At 41.7% G+C, this 27,912-nt stretch overlaps 1 protein-coding gene across 2 annotated transcripts; it reads left to right on the top strand.

Annotated features, from left to right (window-relative positions):
- On the top strand, positions 1 to 27,912 carry IL22RA2 (interleukin 22 receptor subunit alpha 2). 2 transcript variants are annotated; one of them, XM_017863429.1, is made up of 6 exons: positions 1 to 236; positions 9,789 to 9,914; positions 13,129 to 13,264; positions 16,450 to 16,628; positions 23,591 to 23,760; positions 25,968 to 27,912. In XM_017863429.1, exons 2-6 carry the CDS (start codon positions 9,854 to 9,856, stop codon positions 26,115 to 26,117), a joined length of 696 nt encoding a protein of 231 aa, XP_017718918.1. In that variant the 5' UTR covers positions 1 to 236; positions 9,789 to 9,853; the 3' UTR covers positions 26,118 to 27,912. The 2 variants fall into 2 exon arrangements, with proteins under 2 accessions (XP_017718918.1, XP_017718919.1); XM_017863430.1 differs by lacking the exon at positions 23,591 to 23,760.

The following is a 27,912-nucleotide window of genomic DNA, read 5'->3' as shown; positions in this document are numbered from 1 at the left end:
CTCACTTTATCACTACTCACTATAGAGCCCTAGTCAAGTTCTCTCCACCTCTCTATCTATGTCTCAGTTTCTTCATCTGTAACATCAAACGAATAATAGTACCAACCTCCTAGGCTTCTTAAGAGGATTAACAAAGACAAAATATGGGAAAAACGTAACATGGTGTCCCATAATTATGAGATCTTATTATTGACACTACAGTGGCATTAAAATTACCAAAAGGAAGACAGCATCTTGTAGGTAACCTTTATTTATTTATTTATTTTTTTGAGATGGACTTTCGCTCTATCGCTGCCCAGGCTGGAGCACAGTGGTGCAGTCTCGGCTCACTGCAAACCCCACCTCCTTGACTCAAGCAATTCTCCTGCCTCAGCCCCACCGAGTAACTGGGATTACAGGTGCACATCACCATACCCAGCTAATTTTTGTATTTTTAGTATAGACGGGGTTTCACCATGTTGGCCAGGCTGGTCTGGAACTCCTCACCTCAAATGATCCACCCACCTCCACCTCCGAAAGTGCTGGGATTACAGGTGTGAGCCACCGTGTCCGGACACATCTTGTAGATAAACTTTAAAAATCTTTTTTCTTTGTTATGAACAATTTTAACTATATACAAAAGTAGAGTGTAATAAACCTGACAACCAGTTTCAACAATTATCAGCTCATAGATGGTCACCCCCTTTCCCAGGCCTTTGTATTATTTTTAAGCAAATCCCAGACATGATGCCATTTCATCTGTAGTACTACAATAGGTAGCTCTAAAAAAATAATAAAAATAAAACCCAAAATTCCATATCACACCTAAAAATAATGAATAATGATTCCTTAATTAGATAAATGGTTGGTCTACTGAAAGCCACAAGAAGAAAGGAAGAAGAGAATCAAGTCTGTTCAAGACAGGGGCTTAAGCAAGTTCTCTCCAGAGTCAACACGATGATGGAAATACCCATTGTCACCATCAAGGTGGACTCTCCCTGCTGCGGAGTGGGGCTGAGGAGGGGGAAGGGCAGGGAATGAAGCCAGCATTTCATGCCTGAAAGGAGTCAGAGCGGAGATCCCCTAGTGATTAAAACTTTCTTACTTCCCAAACAAAACGGCATTTCATTTGAAACAATTCTGTACAAATTCTTCTGCTTCCAGATTGATGGGAAATTAGAATTTAATTTTATCTTTTCATCTACCTTGAGGCCTTGTTGACAGTGTTGGTTTTTATGCAGGTTCTATTACACAATTAGAGCTAATTGAACAGTGACAGAACTGGTCTGGTTTGTGAAATTTAACAGAGCATGAAAGCTCATGTTTTGGGGAGAATTCAATTATTAAATACGTTTTGCTTATCCCACTTCCCCTAATTTCCCCTCATTTGTTTGACAAAGCAACCCAGTGGAAACCTCAATATCATTCACTGCTGCTCTCATCATAAAACGTCGAATTTAAATATTTTCCTTTTATTCTTAGCTGGAACTTGGAGCAGTTTGATTGCTTCAAAATGAGATCTATTGGTATTGAAGCTGTTGAACATCAATAGTTCAAACCCAGATTATCATCCCCCATTTAAATACCAAAGTCAATGTGAAGTCTAGAGCTCAGTGGGCAACGTTAGCAGGGAATTGAATACCAATGCTGAGAAGGTTGCAAGCTAAGGAGCATGAGGAGGTGAAAAGGGAACATAAGATGTGCTGCATGTTTCTTCTTTCAAAGCAGAAGCTACCTTATAATCACCAAAAACTTCAGTTGGAGGAGATACAAGCCTGGATTCAGAAGACTGACATAGAACAGAGGCACTGGGAAACCTGATGTTATCCTCACAAACCTTTCCATATAGGGCTGGCCTTAGAAAGCATGCATCGCAACTGCCCTCCAATAACTGAAATTTGTTAAATGACAAATGATAGTGGCCTGGTCCACTGGGATCTGGTTTCTGAAGAAATTTCTGATAGGCTGTCTTCTAAGACCCTTTGATCAGGAATAAGGTTTTCCCTGCGTGGCCCCAGCTCCACCCAAGGCCTCACAGTCTCAGGCACCCAAGTGTCTAGAAATGTTCACAGGTGCTGGGTCATGGGGTTGGGATGGAGGGTCTACACTTGAGAACACCTCCTCTGCTCCTGTCTGTATGCAGAAGGCCATCCTTCCCTTTCTCTTTGAAGACTCTGCCTCCTCCACTTCAGCAGCACCCAGTCCTCTCCTTTCAGCACTTGAATTTTACTCCCTTCCCCTCCCACATTCTAGTCTTGGTTAATGGTTGTGATGGAGGGTGGGAGGCAAAGTGGCTTTACAAGCCGGCTTCTGACTTTTCATCTCCCATTTAAGAAGGAGAAGAAAGACACAGAGAAGGCTAGATGAATAGAAGTCGTAACCCTGCCATAGCTCCTTATTGTCTACTTTTCCCTTGAGAAGCAAGCTTAAGGAAGGTAGGGGCAATGTCTGTCTTATCTGCTGCTGCATCCTTGCTGCTAAGACTAATTCCTAGTTTATGGTGGGACAGCAAATATTTGTGAAATGTTATTGGATAGGTGGACGGATGGATACTGCTTAGAAGCCATCATTATTCCTTACTAAAGGAGTTACTCTACCAAGAACTTGAAAGAGAGTATACAAGAGAAAGTAGAAACCAGTATACATTTCCCCTTTTGAGCTAAAGAGCCTCTCTTTTTAACAACAACAAAACCTTTATGAGTTGTGGAGGCCGAAGCAACTTCATCTTAGATGCTAATCTGCCATGTTGACTTCTGATTAATCCTTCTCCAGGAAGCCTTCTAAGATATCTGGTTTATCTATTGTTCCTTGTATGAGAACACATACTTGTCATAAGTCCTGCCTGTACGTCAAAAGTACCTTGATGTTATCATACTTCAATTGTCATATACATTCCTTCTGAATCACGCAGGCCCCTTCCCAGTGGTATGTAAGCCCTGGGTCTGTTGCGGGACAATCAAAGACTGGAGCAACTGAAAAAAGTTCAGGAAAGTTTATTAAATTAAGGTGATCACCGGCTCAGCTAGTCTGAGCCCCAAACAAAGGGCTTTTCCTACTTTTAAATATCTTAAGGTGGGAACCACGTGAGGCAGGGAGCAAATTACAGAAGCAAGAAACAAAGGCAGCATTACAACATTTCTTACATTTTGAGAAAGAAATGTCTTGCAACCTAAACTTATCACTCTTGTGACCCTGCAGCCACGCAGGAATTCACCGGGTCTTAGGGGCATTAGGGGTTGACCAATTTGGACTTCAAAGAAGAAGTCATAGAACAAGAACTCTGGGTCACAACATACTTGGGGCTGCCCGTTTCCAGGATCACAGACTGAGTAACTAGTCTGGTTATAAACACAAGTTCCTGTATGAGTCCCTGTACACTCACAGTAGGTCTGGTACAACAGAGTTTTAGTCACACGTTTTCCGGATCAGGCTTCTATCATACAGTGATGACAGTCATCCTGGTCCCCTTTTATAACCATAGGTGAAAGTGTCCATGGCTTCAGTATTACTAATATGATTAAGCTTATACTATGCATGGGCACCTTTCTAGGCAACAAGCTTGGCAGCATTTGCAGAGATAACAGGACAGCAAAATAATTACTACAAGTAAGAGTATAACTATGTTTGTAAATTTAAGCCACATTTACTTATGTATCATTGACTTCCTCAGGCTTCAGCCATGCATAGACTAGTCAGCTTCCGTTTGTGTGACTAGAGCAGGGCTCAATGTTTCCTCAAGCTTCAGTCATGCGTGGACTGACCAGCCTCCGGTGTGGTCAGAGCAGGGCAGTTGTCCTTGTCAGCAGTGGCTTGATTTCACCACAGGATCAACCATGTCGGGTGGTCTGGGTTTTGTTGACTGGTCCACTGGTCCTGGGCGGTGGCTGTTGCTGGTTTCAGCCAGCTGTGATGAAGTCAAGGTGTGATACCTGCAACTCTAACAGCAGTGGGGGTAGACAAGATCACAATATGGGGGCCATCCCATAAAGGCCCTAAAGTGGTTGGGTTCTCATCGTTTGACCCAGACAGAGTCTCCAGGTTGGAAGGGATGTACTGCATCTGTGAGGCTAACAGGTATTCTTTCTCTTACTCACCCTGTATTTCCTGCATGGCCTCACCTAAGACTTGCATTTGCCTTCTTAAGGTTAATTCCCCAATTTTTAAAATCTCCTTTTATCTGAGTTATGATGGGGTGTCAGCCAAACACTATCTTACAGGGTGAATACCCAGTTAATTTAGTAGGGGTACACCTGACTCAGAGAAGGACCATGGGCAGCACCTGATCCCACCTTAGATGAGTTTCATGGTAGAACTTTTTCAAAAGCTGTTTGAGTGTCCAGTTTATTCTTTCAACTTTCCAGAACTCTGTGGGTGATAAGCTGTATGCAGTTTTCATTGGATTTTTAACCTCTGCGTTAGCTGTTGTATTATTTCTGCCACAAATGCTGGGCCATTGTCTGATCCTAAAGTTAGAGGCAGTCCAAATCTAGGAATAATGTCCTTTAATAAGATTCTGGTTACTTCCTGAGCTTTCTTTGTCCTGATGGGAAATCCCTTGACCCAACCTGAGAAAGTGCAGACAAACACTAGCATGTACCGGTAGCCTCCGGCCTGAGGCAGCTCAGTAAAGTTCACATGTAGGTTTTCACAGAGTGTAGCTCCAGTTTCCTGAATCCCTGAGGGCCATGTTGGCCCCTCCTATGGATTGTTTGGGGCACAAGTTAAACGTTACTCACAAATGGCTTGAGTGATGGCAGTTACGCACAGCAATAGAAATGCCATCCTACAAGAGTCTCTAATGCAGTTTTTCCCATATGTGTTCCTTGATGAAACTGTTTTATGAACTGGGGGCTATTGCTTCTGGGATGGCTGGTGAGCCTCCCGTTTGAGAACTTCCACCAACCTCCTTTCTGGTAACTTCCACTTTCCTGCTCAAACCAAGCCTTTTCATTAGAGGAGTAGTTAGGGGGTTCCTTAAGGGGAAGCTCCAATAAGGGTATGGCAAAGGTTTCCTCTTCCTTCTTAGTTACCTCTGTCATTGCAGCTCTTTTGGCTTCTCTGTCTGCCTTTCTGTTTCCTCTAGCCTTGTCACCTCCTCCTGTTTGATGCCCTTTGCAATTGATGATGGCTACTTCTTTTGGAGCCCATACAGCTTCTAAGAGCTGCTCTACTTACTTTTTATTTTTGATTTCCTTTCCTTCAGTAGTTAACAACCCTCTTTCCTTATATATGGCTCCATGGGCGTGCAAAGTGGCAAAGGCATACCTTGAGTCAGTATAGATGTTCACTGATTTTCCTTTGGCCAAAAGCAACACCCTAGTAAGAGCTATTAGCTCAGCTCTTTGGGCCAAAGTTCCAACCGGCAGAGGGCAGGCTTCGGCTATTGAATTCAGTGTTACCATTGCATATCCAGCCCATCTGACACCTTTAGATATGAAGTTGCTTCCATCAGTAAACTATTTAACATGTGGGTCTTTTAAGGGCTAGTCCTTTAAGCCTTTTCAGCTTGAGAAAACCTCATCCACAGTTTCCACACAACAATGATACCCTGGGTCACACAACAGGGGCTTTCCATGCTCCACCCATTCTATTGGCAGCAGTGTGGCTGGATTTACAGTATTCACAGTCTCCAAGGTTATGTAGGGGTTTTTACACAAAAGTCCTTGATATCTTAACATCCTAGGGTTAGAAAGCCAATGATGCCCCCTCTGCTCCATCAGGGTAACAACTGTTTGGGGCACCCAAATTATTACCATTCCTCTGTTGTTGGGACAGTAATGGTCATTATCATGGCTTTTCTTTGACCTAGATTTAGAGTCATGTCCCCTTCTGGTGCAAAGGAGATTTGTGCTTGCAATTTCTGGAGCAAGTCTCTTCCTAACAAGGGCACTGGACAATTTGGCATTCATTCTTCTAGTGTCCCATCTGCTTGCATCTCACACGTTGATCTCTCTCAAGCCTAGGTCCGCCCTCTTGTCCTGGCTTAGCTTCCCGGTTTTGCCTAGTTTGTCCTCTATCATGACCGCAACTATGACCACATCCTCTCACAAAACAAGTTTCTCTTCCAACTAAGGCCGCTGCCAGCAAGTCTGCCTTTTCCTTAGTTCTGCATCTAGCTTTTCTCTTGGCCTCCTCATTCTGATTTACAAATACCTTAGTAGCCACCTAAGTTGGGTAATATTCATGCCTTCAAACTCTTCTAACTTCTGAGGCTTTTGCTTTATGTCTTCTTGTGCCTGGCTTACAAATGCCACATTAACCATACACTGATTACCTGCAGCCTCTTGGTCAAGTGGCATGTAAAGCCAGTAAGCCTCGCAGAGCCTCTCATAAAATTCACTGGGACTTTTATCTGCCTTCTGGCAGACCTCTGAGAGCTTTCCGATATTGGTGGACTTTTTCCCTCCAGCCTTTATTCCATTTAGGGGTGCTTCTTGATACCGTGGCAAACTTTGTAGCCCTTGAGCCTGGTTAGGGTCCCAGCCTGCATCAGCCTCTATCTGGAGTGCTTGTTGTATATACTGCCTGATATCTCTTGTGCCTGCGGGTACATTGTTCTCCAGCCACTGGAGAGTGGCTTGTATAACTCTACAGTGCTCTTCCATATTAAATAATGACAGAAGAAGTTGTTTGCAATCAGCCCAGGTAGGATTGTGAGTTAGGAAAATGGACTGCATTAGATCTATAAGAGCCTGAGACTTCTCTGTATAGGATGGAGTATGTTGTCTCCAATTTAAGAGATCAGTAGTAGAGAAGGACTGATAAATGAAGAGCTATTCTCCCCCTTGGACTTCATTCTGTGCATTCAAATAAATTTGTCCCCAGGTTTCTCAGAGTGGCATCTGCATTGCTTGCACACGAACTGACCTAAGGCAGCTGACCATATCCCCCTGGAGTTCCTCCCCTGGCTTTTCAGGCAAGGGCTCTGGCTCCTCTCTGCATGGTGTTGCCTGAGGGGTGCTTCCTTCTGAGTCTGAGTCTCCGGAGGTAGCCAGGGCAGCCTCCTATCTAAGCCTTGCCAGGGGCCAAGGGAGGATAAGTTGGTGCATAGTGCGGTGGAATTTCTAACTCTTCAGGTGGGGCCTGTAGGACAGGTTTTTTGTTTTGTTTTGTTTTGTTTTGTTTTGTTTTGCTTTTGCTTTTCCTGTGACTCCTTTTCTTTTCCTGATGCCTTGCAGTTTCTTTCTATTGCTTCTGGTTTTGTCTTGGCCATTAGAGTCTTACAGTAGGTCTCAAAGCAGGCCTGCAGCCACTTAGGACGGGTCTGAACTACATTTAGCCAGGAGTCAATATATGGAAACTGATCCAGCTGCCCAGGCTGTTCTCCAAGCCTGGTAACCACCTGAAACACTCAGCCAGTTATCTCCCTGTCTATTGTCCCCTTGGCTGGCCACCCTACATTAAAATATGGCTATTTTATCTCAAAAAAGGTTCTCAGTTTCTGTGGAGTTAGCTTAACCCCATAATCACCATTAAAATCTTTTTTTAAAGTTTTTCAGCATGCACTCCAGCGGAGTAGGCTTTGACGCTTTTCCTCCCATTTCCTCCCTCACGACATGCTTTCACTCTTGGATCCCCCAGACCAGGTCCTATTATAGGAGGTTCGGACACTGCTTAGCCAGGAGCATGCCTTAATTCGTGTCACAGCTACCTGCAGCCGTGGAGCTGGTCCTGTGGGCCGTATGCAGTGTCCTAGGTCTGGTTTTTCCCACACTCACCTCGGAGCACACAGTCCACACTAAGAGATTTGTGCCTCCCCACATCAACCCTGCCTTGGTCTCTCCTGAGACCATCTCTTTCACACACTTTCACACACCTCCCCCATCCCCAAAATGATTTTCCTTTCTGACCGACTCACAAGCCCCACCTGCGTCTGGTGTCAGTTAGAGTGTGAGTTTCATCTGAATCAATGGGCCTCTCCCATTGTTCCAACCCCCTTGGATTGGACTAGTTGTCACGCCCTGGGAGGTGACCAGGCTCCCCTTCCATCCTTATGGGACAGGTCTTGCCTTAGGGCCCAAACCTTACCATGGTTCATATGTCTGCATACTGTTCCTGTGACTGTCCTGCAACCCTTTCCACTGGTTCCAGTTGTGCCGTTGGGGGAAGGCTCCGGAATGTGGAACGGCTGTTCTTCTGGGCTAAAATTCTCCCAGCAGGACCAAGGACCCCAGATCTCCCACATCCTGGGACTCTAGCCCACAGGCAAAGGAGACAGAAAATCTGCCATCTCTAATCCCGGACTGGCCCCCAGAAATGTTGTGGGACAATCAAAGACTGGAGAGACAGAAAAAGGTTCAGGAGAGTTTATTAAGGTGATCACCGGTTCAGTAGGACATAAGTCCAGAAAGTCTGAGCCATGAACAAAGAGCTTTTCCTACTTTTAAACATCTTAAGATGGGAACTACATGAGGTGGCAAGTGAGTTACAGAAGCAAGAAACAAAGGCAGCATTACAACATTTCTTACATTTTGAGAAAGACATGTCTTGTAACCTAAACTTATCGGTCTTGTGACCCTGCAGTTGTGCAGGAACTTGTTGGGCCTGTAATAAACTTTGAGGAATGTGGAGTTGGGGAGTATAGATAAGGTCCACTGTTTACAGAGAGAAGACAGGCTGTTAATATTCCCTTTTAACTTCAGTGTAACAGTGGCGGGGGGTGGGGGGGTCACACTTTGCAGTAACTTTAAGAGGATTTTAACATTTCTATTACTACCACTATTAGGTTATAGCTGATTTCCTTAATTCCTTCTTCAGGTCTACAGGGCAATGGCATGAGGGTCCACCATCTTGTCTTGCCACTGTCCAGGACACACATATGGCTCTGTTCATAAGTCCCTATTAAATGCTTCTTTCTGAGAAACTGGATATGTCAGCCTTTTTCTTCGGCCTCTCAGCTTCCTTGGACTTTAAGGGTAGGTTTGCACAGACTTGCTCACTATGGAACATGACTTTTTTGTTCTTTCATGTGTAATCTTAGTACCTCTAAACACATGGAGTAAAAAAAAATGGTAAGAAGAATGATATAATGAATCATAGAGAACAGATGAGCTGGTTCAATCAGATTTGAAAGACAATGTGAAAAAGATCTAATGTAGCTCAAAAGGAGTGTCTTCCCCATTCATCTTTTAAAGGAATCGTGCAGTTTGACGGGCTCAAAATCTTTTTCCAGCTCACTGGAGACTGCATGTGAAAATGGAAGAGGAATAGGCATTAGCTAAACGGAGCCCAGGGCCACTATGGAGTGGAGAAGGCTGAGGGGTATGGCAGGGAGCCCTGTGGAGAGCTAGAGGCAGTGGGAGGGTATGGGGCATAGCACGGAGATTAACTGGGGAGCTACCAAAAGGGGAGGAAAAGAGTGAATCAACGAGAGACCCCTCTTGCTTTGAACCAGTGGGCCCGATAGCTGCAACTGCCAAGCATATTACTCAAAATCACACTGGCTGCCAAGTCTTAGTCTTTGGCAGCCTCTCCGCCTCCTGGGGCCAGATTCCCTTAAGGCCCCACAAGTCGTTTCATTCACTCACCTGCTTGCCACTTGCACAATCCCTGCACTGCCCTGCCCTTTGGGTCTGCCCATCCTCAGTGTTTTGCCTTTCCACAGCTAACAAAGCCCCAACAAAAAACGAGCTTCCCAATAAAAACAAGCTTCCACATAAAAGTGACAGCAAATGCTTTTGAAGTGATTTTATACTTTCATAACTTGCCTAAAATAAAATAATATAATGCCGTATCAAAATAAAACTGTAGTTGCTTCAAGGAACCATCTGCCTCAAACCCAGGAGTGATGGTCTGTTTGTGGATTTTAGTTTCCTTTTTGGTCCTGAGCTGGTTAAAGGGAACACTGGTTGCCTGAACAGTCACACTTGCAACCATGAGGCCTAAACATTGCTTTCTAGGCTTCCTCATCAGTTTCTTCCTTACTGGTATAGCAGGTAAGTGCTTTGTTTCTTTTTAATTGCTCATAGCTTTGTCATCTGAGTCCGATCAAGGATCTGTTAGAAATAGCACTGGTGCTTTTTTGGACTTTATAAAGACTGCAGCTTTTGATGTCACTAAATGACCAGAGCAGGCATGGGGTTAGTGTCTATCTGCAGCTTGAATAACCGCACATATACTTAATGAGTACCCACTAAAGAAAAGGCTCTTTAGAGCGTGCAGAGACTCCATACAGAACAAATGCACATCCATTTCTCTCTCTCTCTCTCTCTCTCTCCCTCCCTCCCTCCCTCCCTCCCTTCCTCTCTCTCTCCCTCTCTTTCTCTCTGGCTCTCGCTCACCTTAGAATGTCTTTTACCTTGAAGGAACACTATATCATGGTGGTTACCAGCATAGGCTCCTAAGCCAAACTGTCATAGTCTGGATTTCAGATCTGCCATTTACTATGTAGGAAAACTTGGGGACTTTACTTAACTGCCTCAATTTCCTCATTAGTAGAATGGGGATTCTAGGTCACTGTGAAGATTAAATAAGTTAATATATGCCAAATGCTTAGAGAAGTGCCTGGCACAGGATAGGGACCACAAACAGCAGGTGAGAATTTGCTTCTGGTATTCGTGGAGGACACTGCAGGAGTGTAGAGCATCTTATCACCACCACATACTTCTGAGCAAGCCTGTAAGAATCTAAGTTTACAGATAGGTACCCCTCAGTGTAAGTGATTCAAGTAACTTGCCAGTTGTCTAGTGACTAATACATAAAAGCAATTCAAGCCTTAATCTTGCAGAAATGTTTGGATTTGAGAAGACTCTGGTCCTTGGTAACAGCAAGGGCACATTTAGCAAAATATGGCAGGAATTCAAATGCTACCAAAATGTTCCTGGCTCTGCGTCTTACCAAGCCTGTAACCTTGAGTATGAGATGCAACTTTTTAAAGCCTCAGCTTCCTCATCTGTAGAATGCGATAATAAAAATATTTATCTTACTTAGTGGCTGTGGGAATTAAGTAAGTTGTAAAGCTTTGAACATAGTGCCTAATATAAGTTAATGTTCATATATGTTCAATGTTTGATGAATGCCAGCCAGAAGGAGGAGGAGGAGGGAAGAAGGAAGAATATAAAGTATACCCTCAGCTTCTAATTGGTCTGTCTCTTTCATTAGCTCCTCTCTCCCATGGCTTTGCTCTTGGCTTTCTGTTGGAGGGAAAAGGCAGGCTCTACAGTCAGACTGTCTGGGTACAAAATGAGCTTCACCATTTGCTGCCTGGCAAGCTCCTTCGGGTCTCCAAGGCTTTGTTTTTTCAGTCTCTAAGAGGAAGACCATAATGCACAGTACTTTCCTCATAGAAGAGCTGGGTAAATTAAATGAGTGAATGCAGATAAAAGTCCCTTAGTGCCTAGGCCAGTGTTATTACTGTTGGTGGTGGTAGCACTGATGTTACAAAAATGAGAGAAGAAATCCATAGACAGAGAGATAAAAGGCATTAAGCCATCTATCTTCATGTTAGCAAATCACTTCTAGGCAGGCCTTCAGGAAATTGTGCCTATCATCTCCTGAAAACTCCTGGAATTTTTATGTTCTAAAGATGATTGATCAGGCAGTGATTTTTGTGAGCAAAATCAATTGTGGCTGTAGACTCTTTCCAAGAACACAACACCATTTGATGCACTGATGGTAGTCCAAACAATAAAAGTGAAAACAAATTAAAAAGCAAATAACAGTATTCATACTATTTGGTTAGTAAGAAGAAAGGCCTGAGGAAACAGTCTTGTTCATTTGAAAATAACAAATCTTGAAAGTTCAGAGCTGAGAACATGGGCTTGGGAGTATTTTTTTAACCATCTCAATAATGTGATACAAACGAGCAAAGACTTGAAGGAGGTGGAGAAATGAACCATGTGAGATCCAGGGGAAGGCAGACCAGGAAAAGGGAAGGGCCAGTGCAGAGGCCCTAAGGCAGAGTCATCAGGGTCATGGTGGAGCAAGTGAAGGAGACAACACTGCAAACACAGGGGTCGCGGTGACAGAAGATGAGGTTAGGGAGAAAACAGAAGATACGCTCCCTGGCCGGGTGCAGTGGCTCACACCTGTAATCCCAGCATTTTGGGAGGCCAAGGCGGGCGGATCACTTGAGGTCAGCAGTTCAAGACTAGCCTGCCCAACACGGCGAAACCCCGTCTCTACTAAAAATACAAAAGAATTAGCCGGGCGTGGTGGTGGGCACCTGTAATCCCAGCTACTCGGGAGGCTGAGGCAGGAGAATCACTTGAATCCAGGGGGCAGAGGCTGCAGTGAGCTGAGATCACGCCACTGCATTCCAGCCAGGGCGATGAGTGAAACTCCATCTAAAAAAAAAAAAGATATGCTTCCTGACTCCTCCTCCTTCTGCCCCACTTCTTATCCCTTATAAGAAACCTTGAACCCTAAACAAAATTTTGCCAAAGTTCTCTTGCCTCCATGTGACTAAAGGCAAGTGAGGTTGTAGCACCTATGTTGCATGATTCGAGGAAGAAAGCACAAGTCATGCCAGTGCAAAATTATCCCATCCCCTGCCATGATTAGTCTCAGAAACACTAGCCCCCCAGCAGGGTCTTGGTCTGTTTTCCTCATTAGCATGGCCATTTCATCTGAGGGATTATGCTTGGATACTTGGAGCCAGGATGTAGGCAGGTAAATACAGCCATTCAAGAGTGGGACAGCAAAGGCAGACCTACTTGGAAGCAGGACCCAGAGATTGAACAAGAACCTGTGAAAGGAGGGACTGAGTGCTGGGCTGAGATCCTGGAGCCAGAATTGGTCCCTAGCAAATTTTGCTTGAGTAGTACCAATATAGTGGTTCCTAAGAAGATGGTTGTTGGTCTCAGTGTGGGTCCTTTATCTCAGTCATTATATTCCATCACTATTTGGGGATAAAGTAATAGCAATTTTTTTTCTTTTTTACTGCAATTTACTTCCCCCACAGCCTGGGAAATAGGGTGGGAAGATAGCATGTACATGTTTATGATCTGGAACTCATCATTCTGAGACTTTAGCGTGTATCAAAATTGCACTGAAGATTCAAAATGTTGATTTCTGGGCTCCACCTCTACTATCTGCACATAGAGCAACTGCTTTAGGGAATCCTGATGCAGCTATTCCATTGAAAACTACTGCTGGGAACAACAGTGCTCCTAGCAACGTTCAATGTTCTTCCTTCTCTTATTATCTTAGGAACTCAGCCAGCACATGAGTCTCTGAAGCCTCAGAGGGTACAATTTCAGTCCCGAAATTTTCACAACATTTTGCAATGGCAGCCTGGGAGGGCACTTACTGGCAACAGCAGTGTCTATTTTGTGCAGTACAAAATGTAAGTAAATTGAGTCTCCTTCAGCTGACAGAGATGGCACTAGGATAATATGTTCTAGAATGCAATGGAGTGTTAGTATCCGAGCTTTTTCTCCATTTCAGAGGGGTTGAGAAGAAACCAAGGTCAGTATAGCAGTGACTTGTCTCCCCTGCAGGCTGCCTGGGGACTCAAAATGCATGATGGTATGCAGTGCATTGGGCAGATACTTCAGCCCTAGACCTGCACCAAGACCTCATAGGCTCAGCCTTCACCTCCATAGTGGAGCCTGGCACATGGTGGATTCTCAATACAGATTTATCAAGCGAATGTTGGAAGCAACTTATTTAGCCCATAAAAAGTACTCAGTGAATGAAACTATTGATAGTTGAAAAAGAAGTTGTGGCAAACATGGAGGTGAGTGTGTAAAATAAATTTTTAATTTAAAAGTCACTTTCAGAGTGGATTTACAATTTAGAAAATTCTTTTCAAAAACTAATGAGTCTCGTAAGCATGAGCACAAACTAGAACACGCTGCTGCATGTTCCTCTCGTGTGATCCTCAGGCTACCCCTACTGGATCATTGCCAAAACTCAAATATAATCTACACCTTTCCTGGCTCAAGGCTTGGAAACAAATATTTCTGATTTGAAAATGTCAGGTTTTTCCCCCTCATATATTTTTGGGGCGCAAGAGGGGTTGAGGCTCAATCCTGTCTCCTGACAGTGAGACAGGAGATATTACAGTTTAACTTTCATGGTTTTTCACTAGAAATTCAGAAAATCAAATGCAGCTATGGCCAAAATAGCAATTTGTATCCCATAAATTCATCCATGTCTCTCCAGCATGGGGTAGGTCCTAGGTCAGATTTTCCCTCTAATTACTTTCAGAAGGAATATCCCCAGAAGCATTTCCATCTTTAACCACTGTTACTTCTCTCTACATATCTTATGTAATGATTGTAAAATTCGCAAATCTTTACAATGCTCATTTCTTCATTACAAAAGTAGATTTGTGCATAGCTGGAGATACTTTCAGCATGTAGGAAGTAAAGTTTGGTACTCTTTTTATACTTCCCCTTGAGCAGTATAAATAGGTCAAAAGTGAACCTATTTGTGGACTAAAGTACTAAGAAGATTAGAAACTGTTTTACCATGAATCTAAGGAAGATTAAACTTCAGGACCTCATGCAACGATTTTATATTTATAAATCTTTTCTTAAAGAGGACTCCCAAGCTGCTATGGTTTGAGTTTGTCTCCACCAAAATTCATGTTGAAATTTGATACCTAGTGTGGTGATGTTGGAAGTGGAGCCTCGTAAGAGGTGTTTGGATCATGGGGATGGAGTGCTCATGAATGACTTGGTACCATCATTGCTGCAGTTGAGTGAGTTCTCACTCTTGCAAGACTGAATTTGTCATGGAAATGTTTCTATCAGAGTGGTTGTTGTAAAGCCAGGATGCCCCTTGAGTTTGGCCTCTTCACATGATCTGTTTTCCCCATGGACCTTCTCCAGCATGTTCTTATGCAATATGAAAAGCTCTCACCAGAAGCCAAGTGGATGCTGGCAGCACACTTCTTGTAACTTCCCAGGCTGCTGAACATGGGCTAAATAAACCTCTTTTCCTTATCAATTACCTAGCCTCACATGTTCTGTTATAGAAACACTAAATGGACCAAGATTATATAAATTTCAGACCCCAGAATACCTGAATCCATTCCTGTCTCTAAGGGATTTTCAACAGCACAAGACAAATTTATAATTTTGAAAACTTTCACTTTGGTGTATCCAGTTCGTGGACTATAGTACTGTTATATCCCTTACATTTAGAATGGGATAAACAATGAGAAGTCAGTCATTACAGCTAAGTTAAGGACTTATTATAAATAAATAATAATTTTGAAACATCAAAGTATACTCAATACATGTTGTGGTACTGCTTTAATTGTGATAGAATGAAATTGCTATCACCATGTAGATTACTGAGTACAGATACTGTCAATCTTCCTTATTATGTGTCTAGAAAGTTAGATTTCAAGTCTTTCAATAAATAATTTGGGAAACCTTTCTCCCCAGACTCCAATTCCTTCTCTGTTCCCCACCATCACTTTGTTGCATTGGTCTGATTTATGGCAGGTAAGGAAACAAAGCATGAATCTTCTGTTTGACTATTACACCATCCTGTGGCCTCAGGCTGAGTCAACCTCTCTGTCTCTTGCCTCACTACCTTTTTTCATGGGTTTCACTCCCCCTCTCCCAACCCCTAATTACAGGGCTCCATATATAGTCCTCACTAAAAGTTCCCGTCAATTTTCAATAAAGAGATTAATCATGTATGTTGGGTAAGCAGCACCTGAGATGAAAAGTGGTAGCAACTTCTCAGAAGCAGCCGCATTACTCAATAACGAGCTGATGAGAAGTAAAGAAAAACCACAAACACTCAAAACCACAGAGCATTAAGGATGTGGAGAGTGAGTATTCAAAAATGGAAGTCAGTCCACACACCTGAAAGAACATTATGCCAAGTATTAAAAAATAAGTTAAAACCCTTATGTTAGTGATACAGAAAGTGTCAGGGATGTTTATCTTCCAGCAAGACAGCACTTTAGGTAATGCTGTGGCTTCTATGTGTCCCCCAAAAGCTCATGTGTTGGAAACTTGATCCCAATGCAGCAATGTTGAGAGGTGGGACTTTGGGGAGATGATTGGGTCATGAGGATTCTGCCCCCATGAATGGATTCATCCATTGATGGATTAATGAATTAAAGTGTTATTGAGGAAGTGGGCTAGTTATAAGAAAAGTCGGTCTGTTTTTCTGTTTTTTTTATATATATGTATTTAAAGCCATCTCTCTTGAATCCCTATGATGTCCTCTGCCACCTTAAATCTCTGCAGAGAGTCCCCACCAGCAAGAAGGCCCTCACCAGATGTGGCTCTTAGACATTAGACTTCCTAGCCTCCAAAACTGTAAGAAATAAATTCCTTTTCTTTATAAATTACGCAGTCTCGGGTATTCAGTTATAGCAACAGAAAATGGACTGAGACAGTTAATAACAAGGAATTTTTTTAAAGATTCTGAAGAGTAGCCATAAGCTATCATGGTGATATTGATACTAGAATCAGGTATAAAGAATTATTAGTCTGAAAATATTGAAGACTCCTTGAGTGGAGAAAAGAAACTCAGATCTTTGCCTTTTCCCTGCTACAGATATGGACAGAGACAATGGAAAAATAAAGAAGACTGTTGGGGTACTCAAGAACTCTTTTGTGACCTTACCAGTGAAACCTCAGACATACAGGAACCTTATTACGGGAGGGTGAGGGCAGCCTCGGCTGGGAGCTACTCAGACTGGAGCATGACGCCGCGGTTCACTCCCTGGTGGGAAAGTGAGTTCCATGGAGTTTCTTTGCCCTTGTTCTTCCTGCTTTTGGACAGCCCTCCCAGAGCACGGCTAGTGACTAGGCCTTGTGCTTTGCTGAGGGTTCTACATAGTTATCTCATTTGGTCTAATTCTCAGAACAACTCTAGGAGATAGCTTTTATTATCCTAATTTTCTAGCCCAGAACATCAAGATGTAGAGGCTTTAGTCATTGGTCCAGTCTCATGACCTGTATTATACAAGTCAGGGTTCACATTTACTGCATCTGACTGCAGAGCCTGTGTGTGTGTGTGTGTCAGGGTCTTGCTTTGTCACCCAAGCTGGAGTGCAGTGGCACGATCTTGGCTCACTGCAACCTCTGCCTCCCGGTTCAAGCGATTCTCCGACCTCAGTTTCCCAAGTAGCTAGGATTACAAGCGTGTGCCACTATCCCTGGCTAATTTTTGTATTTTTAGTAGAGACGAGGTTTCACCATGTTGGCCAGGCTGGTCTCAAACTCCTGACCTCAGGTGATCCGCCCCCCTTGGCCTCCCAAAGTGCTGGGATTATGGGTGTGAGTCACCATGCCCAGCCCCCAGAAAAGTATTTTTAGACAGCAGAATTTGTCATAGTGCCCTAGTCCTTCCCCAAACATGAGGGTTAAGTTCATGAAAATACTCATTAAAATAATTTTCTGTTGAGGAAATTAGACTTTCAGTCTCACCTCCCCAAAAAGGCAGACCAAAAGTGCTTTCTCAGTATCCATCCTGAATGATATTTATTCCTCTTTTAGTTTAATCACAATCATAGAATAATATAATCTAAGATATAGGTGATAAAATGAACCATTACCAACAGACATTGGCTAAAATAGTAGGGAAAAGAAAAAGAGAGAGAGAAGGGATTTAATGTATAGATATAAAGATGTGTATAAATAGAACAAGAAAGAAAATAAAGATATTTACCACAGTCCTCATAACTGCAACTAGTCATGAAGCTGTAGTTAATATTTATGACTTCTTCTCTCATTATAAACTCAACATTCACCTTCTTTTAAGCACTTCAGCTTTTTATCCATGAGGAGTTTCAGTCCTTTTGGTGTTTCCTATCTCAGCTTGATCTAACCTTATATTATTTTTAGAGCTGAATAGAGAAGCTCTAAGAGGTACACCAGAGGCTACCAAGAATTCTTCCACCTGACCCCAATGTATTTATTACTGTATTATGCCTTGAAAATCAGAATAAATCACCCCAGACAATATAAAAACCTCATTTGGAGCTTCACAAGGAGCTCCAAATGGTCAGGCAAGAGCCTCAACTTCCAATTTTGGAAACCATTTTTGTTATAAACCAGAAGAATTCAAGGCCAAGCATATGGGAAACAAAAACATGTCATGAGTTGTTCTCTATGGGTAACAGTCAGAGTTGCCCCTCTCACTTCCACTTCTTGTATCCTAGACCAGTGAATTCTGTCTATGGAAGAAATAGCACCGTATATTAGCCCCAGGCTTAGCGAAGCATTTACCAATTGGAGCATTTACCAATTCATATGCCAATTCACAAGACATCTCTCAAATTGAGTTTTCAATTACCCATTTCACCTTCCTATAGAGTCATGGATTTCTGAGTGACAAATATATGACATTATATGACATATATTTGTCCTGTGGGTCTTGAGACCTTACTTCACTCCTTTCACATTAACTTAAGTTCTTTGTCATAAGCAATATATTGTGGAGTACTATGCTCATGAATAAGGCATTGACTACATCTATGGGTGTATGTGTGGTTCCAGGAGTGGTGAGGGGTCTGCTGATAAAAGCATTGAAGCAGTAAATAAAAATCTATAAACAGAATCTGTTACCAGAATCTATACCCAGCAGTAAAGAAAAACTATAACCAGTGTCTCTTGCCCCCTCCGTTTTGGAAGGGAACAAAAAAAACCTACCTGCAACGAGATGGAAGATGAGAGCCCCTGGAATATGGCACTATACTAGGGGTTCAACATTGATCATCCTTCCTGGAAAGGAAGATCACTCTGCAATGACACTCTGAAGGTCAGACCAAATTTGATAAGAGGAGATCCATATTGTTAAGTCTCCATATATCCTCCATCATGTAATTATTTTGTTCAAGAGCCCATAGAGCAACTATAGGACACTGGGGAAATAGATTGTCACTGCATCCACTTAGATTTTTTTAAACAGCCTTATTGAGGTATAATACACACAGCTTATACTTTAAGCATATAGCATACAGTTTAATGGTTTTTACTATATTCACAAATATGTACCACCATCATTCACAGTCAATTTTAGAACATTTTTATCACCTCAAAAAGCAACTCCATACCCTTTGGTTATCACCTTCCAGTCTTGCCATTCCCCTAGCCCTCAGCCCTGGCAACTATTAATCTTTCTGTCTCTATAGAGTTCCCTGTTCTGGATAGACTCATAAAATACATGATTTTTTTTTTGACCAGCTTCTTTCACTTAACATGTTTTCAAAGTTCATTCAGATTGTAGTATGTATCAGTACTTCATTCCTTTTTGTGGCCAAATAATAGTACATTATATGGATATACCACGTATTATTTATCTATTCCTCAGTTGATAGACATTTGGGTAGTTTCTACTTTTTGGCCGTTATGAATAATGCTGCTATAAACAGCCATGTAAAAATTTTTGTGTGGGAGTTTTTTTGTTTTTTTTCTTGTTTGTTTTTTTTTTGAGAGACAGGATCCTACTCTGTCACCTAGGCTGGAGTGCAGTGGCACAATCATAGCTCACTTTAGTCTTGAACCCCTGGGTTCCAGCAATCCTTCCACCTCACCCTCCCAAGTAGCAAGGACTATCAGGCATGTGCCACCACGCACAGCTGGGCATACATATTTCTCTTCAATATATACCTAGGAGTGGAATTGCTGGGTCTCAGAGTAACTCTATGTTTAATCATTTGAGGAAATGCCAGACTGTTTTCAAAGCATCTGCACTATTTTACATTCCCATCAGCAATATATGAGAGTTTTGATTTTCCACATTTTACCAATCTTTTTTGACTATAGCCATCCTAATGGGTATAAAATGGTATCTCATGTGGTTTGTATTTGCATTTACCTGCTAATTAATGATGTTGAGCTTCTTTTTTATGTGTATTGGCTATTTTGTACCTTCTCTAGAGAATTGTACGTTGAGATCCTTTGCCCATTTAAAAATTTAATCGTATTTTTTGATTTTTGAGTTGTAAGAGTTTTTATATATTCTGCATACCAATGTCTTATCAGATATATGATTCTCAGCTAGCTCTTCCCATTTTGTGGGTTGTCTTTTTTACTTTCTTGATGGTATCACTTGATACCAAATTTTAAACTTTGATGAAATCCAACTTATCTATTTCTTCTTTTGTTGCTTGTGCTTTTGGTGTCATATCTAAGAATCCTTTGCCAAATCCAAAATCAGGAAGATTTACCTTATATTTTCTTCTAAGAGTTTTATAGTTTTATGTCTTACATTTAAGTCTGATTCATTTTGAGTTAATTTTTGTATATGGTGTGAGGTAAGGGTCCAATATTATTCTTTGACATATGACTATTCAGTTGTCCCAGCACCTTTTGTTGAAAATTATCCCCATTGAGTGTTCTTGGCACACTTGTTGAAAATCGATAGACCATAGAAGCATGGTTTATTACCAGACTTTCAATTCTATTCTATTGATCTATACATTTATCATTGTGCCCATACCACACTATTTTGATTATTGTTGCTTTGTAGTAAGCTTTGAAATTGGGAAGCGTGAGCCCTCCTCTTTGTATGTCTTTTTCAAGATTGTTTTGTCTATTATGGGTTCCTTACAATTCTCTAACCACCTAGATTTTTTAAGACTGCCTTTCAGTATGAGCCTTTTGCTTTGCATTCATATGGCCACAGAAATATTCACATTCTGTATCGTAGTACTTAGGGATCCATCTATACACCTCTTCTAACTGGTGCAAGGTCCAATTAGATCCAAATTAATTGGATCATGTCCAAAATGCTAGATGCATTTCCCCCCAACTCTCTAATTAGCAAGAGGGTGGAATAGAGTTGAGCAAACTAATTCATGGTAACTCTCACGTTGTTTCTTGGATACATTGAAATTCAAGGCCAATACACTCAACCAGCAATTCTCTAGTTGAGGAAAAGGAGATTTCATGACTAAACTGATGAACAGCAGTGAAGGGAATTTACAGATCAGTTTGATTATTATATTCAAGCCTAGAAATAGGGTCACATTCAAATTAACTTATCAAACAGAGCTTCCTTCAGTCTAAGCCATTAGGCCAGTCAGGTAAGAATAGCCAAAGACGTTGACACAGCTTTAGCTCAATTCTATTTAAATTGGGATAGTATTGAGTTAAGAAGGGTTTGTGTGTTTTCTGTATGACCATTCTCCCTAAAAGAATCAGAAAAGAAAAGAAAAGAGAAAACTTTAGACTGGGTCCTTTAAAAAGTCATTTGATTTCAGGCCTCTTAGTAGAAGAGTAAGAAACCCAGTCTATAGCTACTACTCTTGTTGATGCAGTAGTGAGAGAATCACCCATTCAGTTGCCTCCTCACCCCCAGCTTTGCACTCTCTTACCACAGCTCCTAAGAACTTCTGAAGGACGTATTTCAAAAAACATGTTTCTAGGTCCTCAGGACAGCATGTTCCTGGCATCTGTGATATAGACTAATGAGCCAGCTGCATGCATTGGCTCCTCTGACACCTGTTTTTGAGCAGCAGGATGTTATCTTAGATTAAGAAGTTATGATTTATGGTTTCTATCTAGAGACAAAGCAATATTTTAAAAATAAAATAAAACAAAATAAACTTTCTTCAGTTAAAAGCAGCATTTGATACTTAGTGAGATTTCAGTATTATTTGACCCTAGAATTGCTTGGATTAAAAATAGATGTGAAAGCCAGGTGCGCTGGCTCCATGCCTGTAATCCCAGCGCTTTGGGAGGCCGAGGTGGGAGGATCACTTGAGGCAAAGAAGAGAGCATTCCAAGCAATGGAACAGCGTTTGCAAAGGCCCTCTGGCATAGCAAATGCAAGAGACTGAAAGACAAGCAGTATATTGAAGAAGAGCATGCAGGAAGGGGTCCATAATGAAGTGAGACTGGAAAGGTAGGGCAGGTACAATAATTTTTTAAAGAATTGTGACTTCCTCCAGAAAAAAGTAATTTTACTCAGGAGCCATATGATCAGACTTGTGTATAGAAAAGGTCATTTTGACTATATTTGGAGGAACAGGTTGGATGCGGATAAGTGAAGTAGTAGGTTACTAATAATAGTCCACAGGAGACAGAATTTGGCTGATGAAAAGGACTAGAGAAAATTTATTCCTGGAGGGACATTTAGTAAGAAAAATTGGCAGGACCAGGTGATAGACTGGATATAATGGTGAAGAGAACATGTCAAAGACTACCTCTAATTTTCTTGCATGCATAATTAGCTGAATGGGTGAGATGTTTTTGATGGGGTTTGATGAAAAAGACTACTTTGGTGGGATGCAAGGTAATAGAGATTATGAGTTTGGTTTTGAATATGTTAAGTTTAAGATGCTTTTGAGAGATCCAAGGGACAATCTCTTCAGATCCAAGACTCAAAGGTAAAGTCTATTAGAGACAAAAATTTGTGAGTCATTTCATGCATACAGTACAGCGGGCGTTGATAGGATTGCCTAGGGAGAGAGTAGTGAGTGAGAGGCAGTTTTGAGTAAGACCAGACATTGAGGGCTGAGTAAGATCAGATATTGATGCCTGAGTAAGAAAAATCTTAGAAGAAGACTAAGAAGGAATAGCCAAAGAGATAGGAGGAAATCTGTGGGCTGATACATTCATGAATAGTGTGGGAAGGTAATATTTCAAGGAGAAAGCTGTTAACGAGTAAAGTGCTATGAGGTCAAATAATCTTGACTTGGTCTTGTAATACAATCACAATCAGTGAATGGGTCAAGAAATCTAGCATCACAGATCATAAGTCAGGAGCCCTGTGATGTCTGCAGCTGACTCACTGATAGGCCAATGCCTGAAATATGTGCCTGACTACAAAAGAGACATGTGTATTTAAAGTTAACTATCACATTATTCCAATATAGTTGGAAAGTGGTTTAAAAACTTTTGGTTCCAAATTAAGTAGCCTGGGAGTAGGAAAGTCTCTTCTTCTAAAACACTTAGAAATTCTGGACAAAATAAAACACATTCTCCAAACTCCACAGAGGGGCAATAATGAAAATAAAGGGAATCCTCGGGGGGCCAAAACAAAGTACAGGGAAATCAAAGGGGAACCAGAGGATCGACATAGTGACCCAGCTGCCCTGAGGGCATTTGCTGGATGTGGTAACTAGACCCTCAGTGGTAACAGCCACTCCCAGGACTAAAGACAAGGTTTTAGGCCAGCACAAGGCAGAGAGTTATAACTAATACCCCCACAAAAATCTTAGAACCTCCAAGGGCTACACTGTCAATAAAAAGTCAGACTAGCCTGGGTGTTGTGGCATACACCTGTAATCTCAGCGACTCAGGAAGTTGAAGGAGACTCACTTGAGTATGGGAGTGAGAGACCAGTCTGGGCAACATAATGAGATCCTGTCTCAACAAAAACCCAAAAGCAACCAACCAAACAAACAAACAAAAGGCGGACTAAGAAAGCCCTTCCAATAAACAGAGGAAAGTAATTTGTATGTTTCCATCTTTACTCTGATAAGAATCTTTAACACCCCCTAAATTTATAAAGGTTTGAGATTCAAATATATGTGCAATTTTCTTTTTTCTTTTGTTTTGCTTTTGATGTGGGTCTCACTATGCCGCACAGGCTGTAGTGCAGTGGCATGATCATAGCTCACTGCAACCTCAGCCTCCCTGGGCTCAGGTGATCCTCCCACCAAGCTGATTTGTCATTATACATAATGTGTCTGTATATAATACATTCATTTGATGATATGTCAATTTTTACGTTTTTTCTCCAGCAAAAATAGATCCTCCAGTCATGAATATAACCCAAGTCAATGGATCTTTGTTGGTAATTCTCCATGCTCCAAATTTACCATATAGATACCAAAAGGAAAAAAATATATCTATAGAAGATTACTATGAACTAGTATACCGAGTTTTTATAATAACCAATTCACTAGAAAAGGTAAGTTCAGATGAATAGATATATTTAGTGTTTTTTCTTTTGTTTATTTAACCAATATTTTGGTCATATGAGATGCTCTCTTCTGCTACTCTGCCTCCTCTTATTTTTCCTTATCTTTAATTTCTTCTTACTCTCAACCAGTATTGATCCACCGTTGGTGCTCGCATCACCATCGAATGTGTGTGTGCCCTTTCCATCCTTCGGTTTGTCTCCACGGTTTTCCCTGCATATCTAAAGATTGGTATTAACAGTATTTAATTCCATGTGACTGCCACAAATAATCATTTTTATGGGCTTTGCACACCTTATTTATTTATTTATTTTTAGACCAGGTCTCACTCTGTCACCCAGGCTGGAGTACAGTGGTGATCATAGCTCACTGTAGCCTCTAACATATGGGCTTAAGTGATCCTCCTGCTTCAACCTCCTGAGGAGCTGGGACTATAAGCATGCACCATCACATCCAGCTTTTTTTTTTTTTTTTTTTCTTGTAGAGGCGAGATCTCACTATGTTGCCCAGGCTGGTCTCAAACTCCTGGCCTCAACCAATCCTTCTGCCTTGGCCTCCCAAAGTACTGGGATTGCAGGCATGAGCCACTATGTCCAGCCTCACACCTTATTTTAAAATAGCTTTTGAATCACATGATTATTTTTGCGCCAGTTTTGCTATTTTTTTTTTTTTTTTTTTTTGACACAGGGTCTGTCAGACTCTGTCATCCACGCTGGAGTATAGCGATGCAATCACAGCTCACAGCAGCCTCAACATCCTGGGCTCAAATGATCCTCCCACCTCAGCCTCCCAAGTAACTGGGACTACAGGTGCATGCCATCATACCCAACTATTGTTTTTTGTACTTTTAGTAGGGACAGGCTCTAGCCACGTTGCCTGGGCTGGTCTTAAATTCCTGAGCTCAACTGATCCACCTGCCTTGGCCTCCCAAACTGCTGGCACTACAAACATGAGCCACCATGCCCGGCCTTGCTGTGGTATTCTAATCTACCATCGGTGCTTCTGTCTGGACTTGGTGGATAATTGAATTTGTTCCTTTTTTGGTGTCATCTAAGATTAGGGGTTTTTGTTGTAAGGAGCAGAAACCACAGTCCAACTGGTTTAGAAACAAAGGAGGGAGGGATTATTAGGAGACAGGCAAGCAATCTCAGGGACAGAGGCAGGACATGGAGTGCCGGCAGGCTTAGTGGTGACTGGGAAGGGAAACAGAAGCGAGTTCTAAGGGATCCTGCTCTGTCTCTTGGACTTTCTGTCTCTCTGTGGCCACAGCTGCATGCCTGCAGTTATCTCTGCTCATCTCGCTGCACACTTCAAATTCTTAAAAAGAAAGCCAAGTGGGGTGGCTCATGCCTGTAATCCCAGCACTTTAGGAGGCTGAGGCAGGCAGATCATTCGAGGTCAGGAGTTCAAGACCTGCCTGGCCAGCATGGTGAAACTCCGTCTCTACTGAAAGTACAAAAATTAGCCTGGCGTGGTGGTGTGCGTCTGTAATCCCAGCTACTTGGTAGGCTGAGGCACGAGAATCCCTTTAACCTGAGAGGCAGAGGTTGCTGTGAGTCGAGATAGTGCCACTGCACTCCAGGCTGGGCGATGGAGTGAAACTGTGTCTCATAAAACAAACAAAATTCTTTTTTTTTTTTTTTTGAGACAGTCTCGCTCTGTCGCCCGGGCTGGAGTGCAGTGGCCGGATCTCAGCTCACTGCAAGCTCCGCCTCCCGGGTTTACGCCATTCTCCTGCCTCAGCCTCCCGAGTAGCTGGGACTACAGGCGCCCGCCACCTCGCCCGGCTAGTTTTTTGTATTTTTTAGTAGAGACGGGGTTTCACCATGTTAGCCAGGATGGTCTCGATCTCCCGACCTCGTGATCCGCCCGTCTTGGCCTCCCAAAGTGCTGGGATTACAGGCTTGAGCCACCGCGCCCGGCCCAAAATTCTTAAAAAGAAGACTCTGACCACAGGGTCAACCAGCCAGCAGCCCTCAAGGAGAAGTCAAGTTGCACCTACACAGCTACTTGCCTTGTCCCTTTACCTTTACCTAGGCTATGGCCTAGGACTCTAGGAAAGAAGGGTGTGTCTGGGAAGAAACCCCACAACCCATCTACTGCTGTGACCATGTACAACTTGTTAATTTAAACAAAAATACAACTGTGACTTACTGACAGCCATTTACCAACTGATTATTTTCTCTCTTGTGTGTAGGAGCAAAAGGTTTATGAAGGGGCTCACAGAGCTGTTGAAATTGAAGCTCTAACACCACATTCCAGCTACTGTGTAGTGGCTGAAATATATCAGCCCATGTTAGACAGAAGAAGTCAGAGAAGTGAAGAGAGATGTGTGGAAATTCCATGACTTGTGGAATTTGGCACTCAGCAATGTGGAAATTCTGAAGCTCCCTGAGAATGGGATGACTCGTGTTTGAAGGATCTTATTTAAAGTTGTTTTTGTATTTTCTTAAAGCAATATTCACTGTTACACCTTGAGGACGTCTTTGTTTACCCATTCTTTCATCCTTTATATTTCATTTGTAAACTACATTTGAATGACATTCCCCCAAAAAATTGAAATGTAAAGATGAGGCAGAGAATAAAGGGTTCTATGAAATTCGGAACTTGATTTCTGAATGTAACATCCCTAATAACAACCTTCATTCTAAGACAGCAAAATAAAAATTTAACAACCAATGAAGAGTATTTAAGAAAATGTTGAAATAATTTTTTTAAATAGCGTTACAGACTGAAGCAATCCTGAAGCAATCGGTTTTCACTCTCTTCTTGAGCCAGTTAAATTGACATTGCTATGACAATTTAAAATTTCTATATGGATGAATATTTTTCATGCATTTCTATTTTATATGAATATACTTTTATGTATTTATTATTATTAAATATTTCTACTTAATGAATCAAAATTTTGTTTTAAATTCTACTTTATGTAAATAAGAACAGGTGTTGGGAAAAAAACTTATGATTTCTAGATTGATATCTGAATTAAAACTATTAACAACAAGGAAGTCTACTCTATACAATTGTCCCTCATTTAAAAGATGTATTAAGGTTTTCTTTTCTACGTTTGTTTTTGTTTTGTTTAGTTTTTAATCCTGTCTTAGAATAATTTATCTTTATCCTCAAAATTAAATGTAATTTTTTTAGTGACAAAGAAGAAAAGAGACCTCATTACTCAACCCTTCTGGCCAAGCATGTCTTGCTTGTAGCGCCTTCCTCATCTCTATACAGGAGGATCCCATGAATGATGGTTTATTGGGAACTGCTGGGGTCCATGCAGAGCACTCAGCTTGAAGCTGGAAGCACACAGTGGGTAGTAGGAGAAGGACTGGTGTTGGTGGGTGCCTACAGAGATTATAGAACTAAACAAAGCCCTCCAAACTTGCCCCTCCTGCCCACTGCCTCTCCTGAGTAGAAATCTGGTGACCTAAGGCTCAGTGTGGTCAACAGAAAGTTGCCTTCTTCACTTCAGGCTAAGTCTTTATTATGTTTAAGGTTGTCTTTCTAGTGAGGAGATACGTATCAGAGAACATTTATACAATTCCCTATGAAAATTGCTCCAAAGTATGATTAACAATATAGTCAGTGCTTCTGGTTATATACAAGTACTCAGTGATAAATGGATTAAAAAATATTCAGAAATGTATTGGGGGCTGGAGGAGAATAAGAGGCAGAGCAAGAGCTAGAGAATTGGTTTCCTTGCTTTTCTGTATGCTCAGAAAACATTGATTTGAGCATAGACGCAGAGACTGAAAAAAAAATTTACTTTGATCTCCGTTTTTGAATTATTATTTATATCTTGCTTACTAACTTTTTTGCCTTTTGTCCTCTTGTGGGGAGGGCGATGAATTAAGAGTAGTGGGGTGGGTGGGGAGTAAGTAAAATTTCAAACAGCATTTTAGTGAATGCAATTCAGTAGTCCTGAAGCCTGATTTAATAAAACAAAATTCATTTATGGTTGTTTCATGAAACTTATTAGATATCATCAAATTTTGTTTGTATGTTGTTCGCCTTGCTCTGGTTTTGCTTTTGTGCTTAGGCAAGTGCAAAATACTATGTGAAAATCATAATTGTCATCTTCTTCATTGTGTTAGGGATATATTGTCACACGATTTCAATAAATCCTTTAATTTTTTGCTTTA

This window comes from Rhinopithecus bieti, unplaced genomic scaffold (assembly GCF_001698545.2).
Source record: "Rhinopithecus bieti isolate Rb0 unplaced genomic scaffold, ASM169854v2 scaffold_65275, whole genome shotgun sequence".
NCBI classification, from domain to species: Eukaryota; Metazoa; Chordata; class Mammalia; order Primates; family Cercopithecidae; genus Rhinopithecus; species Rhinopithecus bieti.
This window is presented reverse-complemented; position numbering and strand designations above follow the sequence as displayed.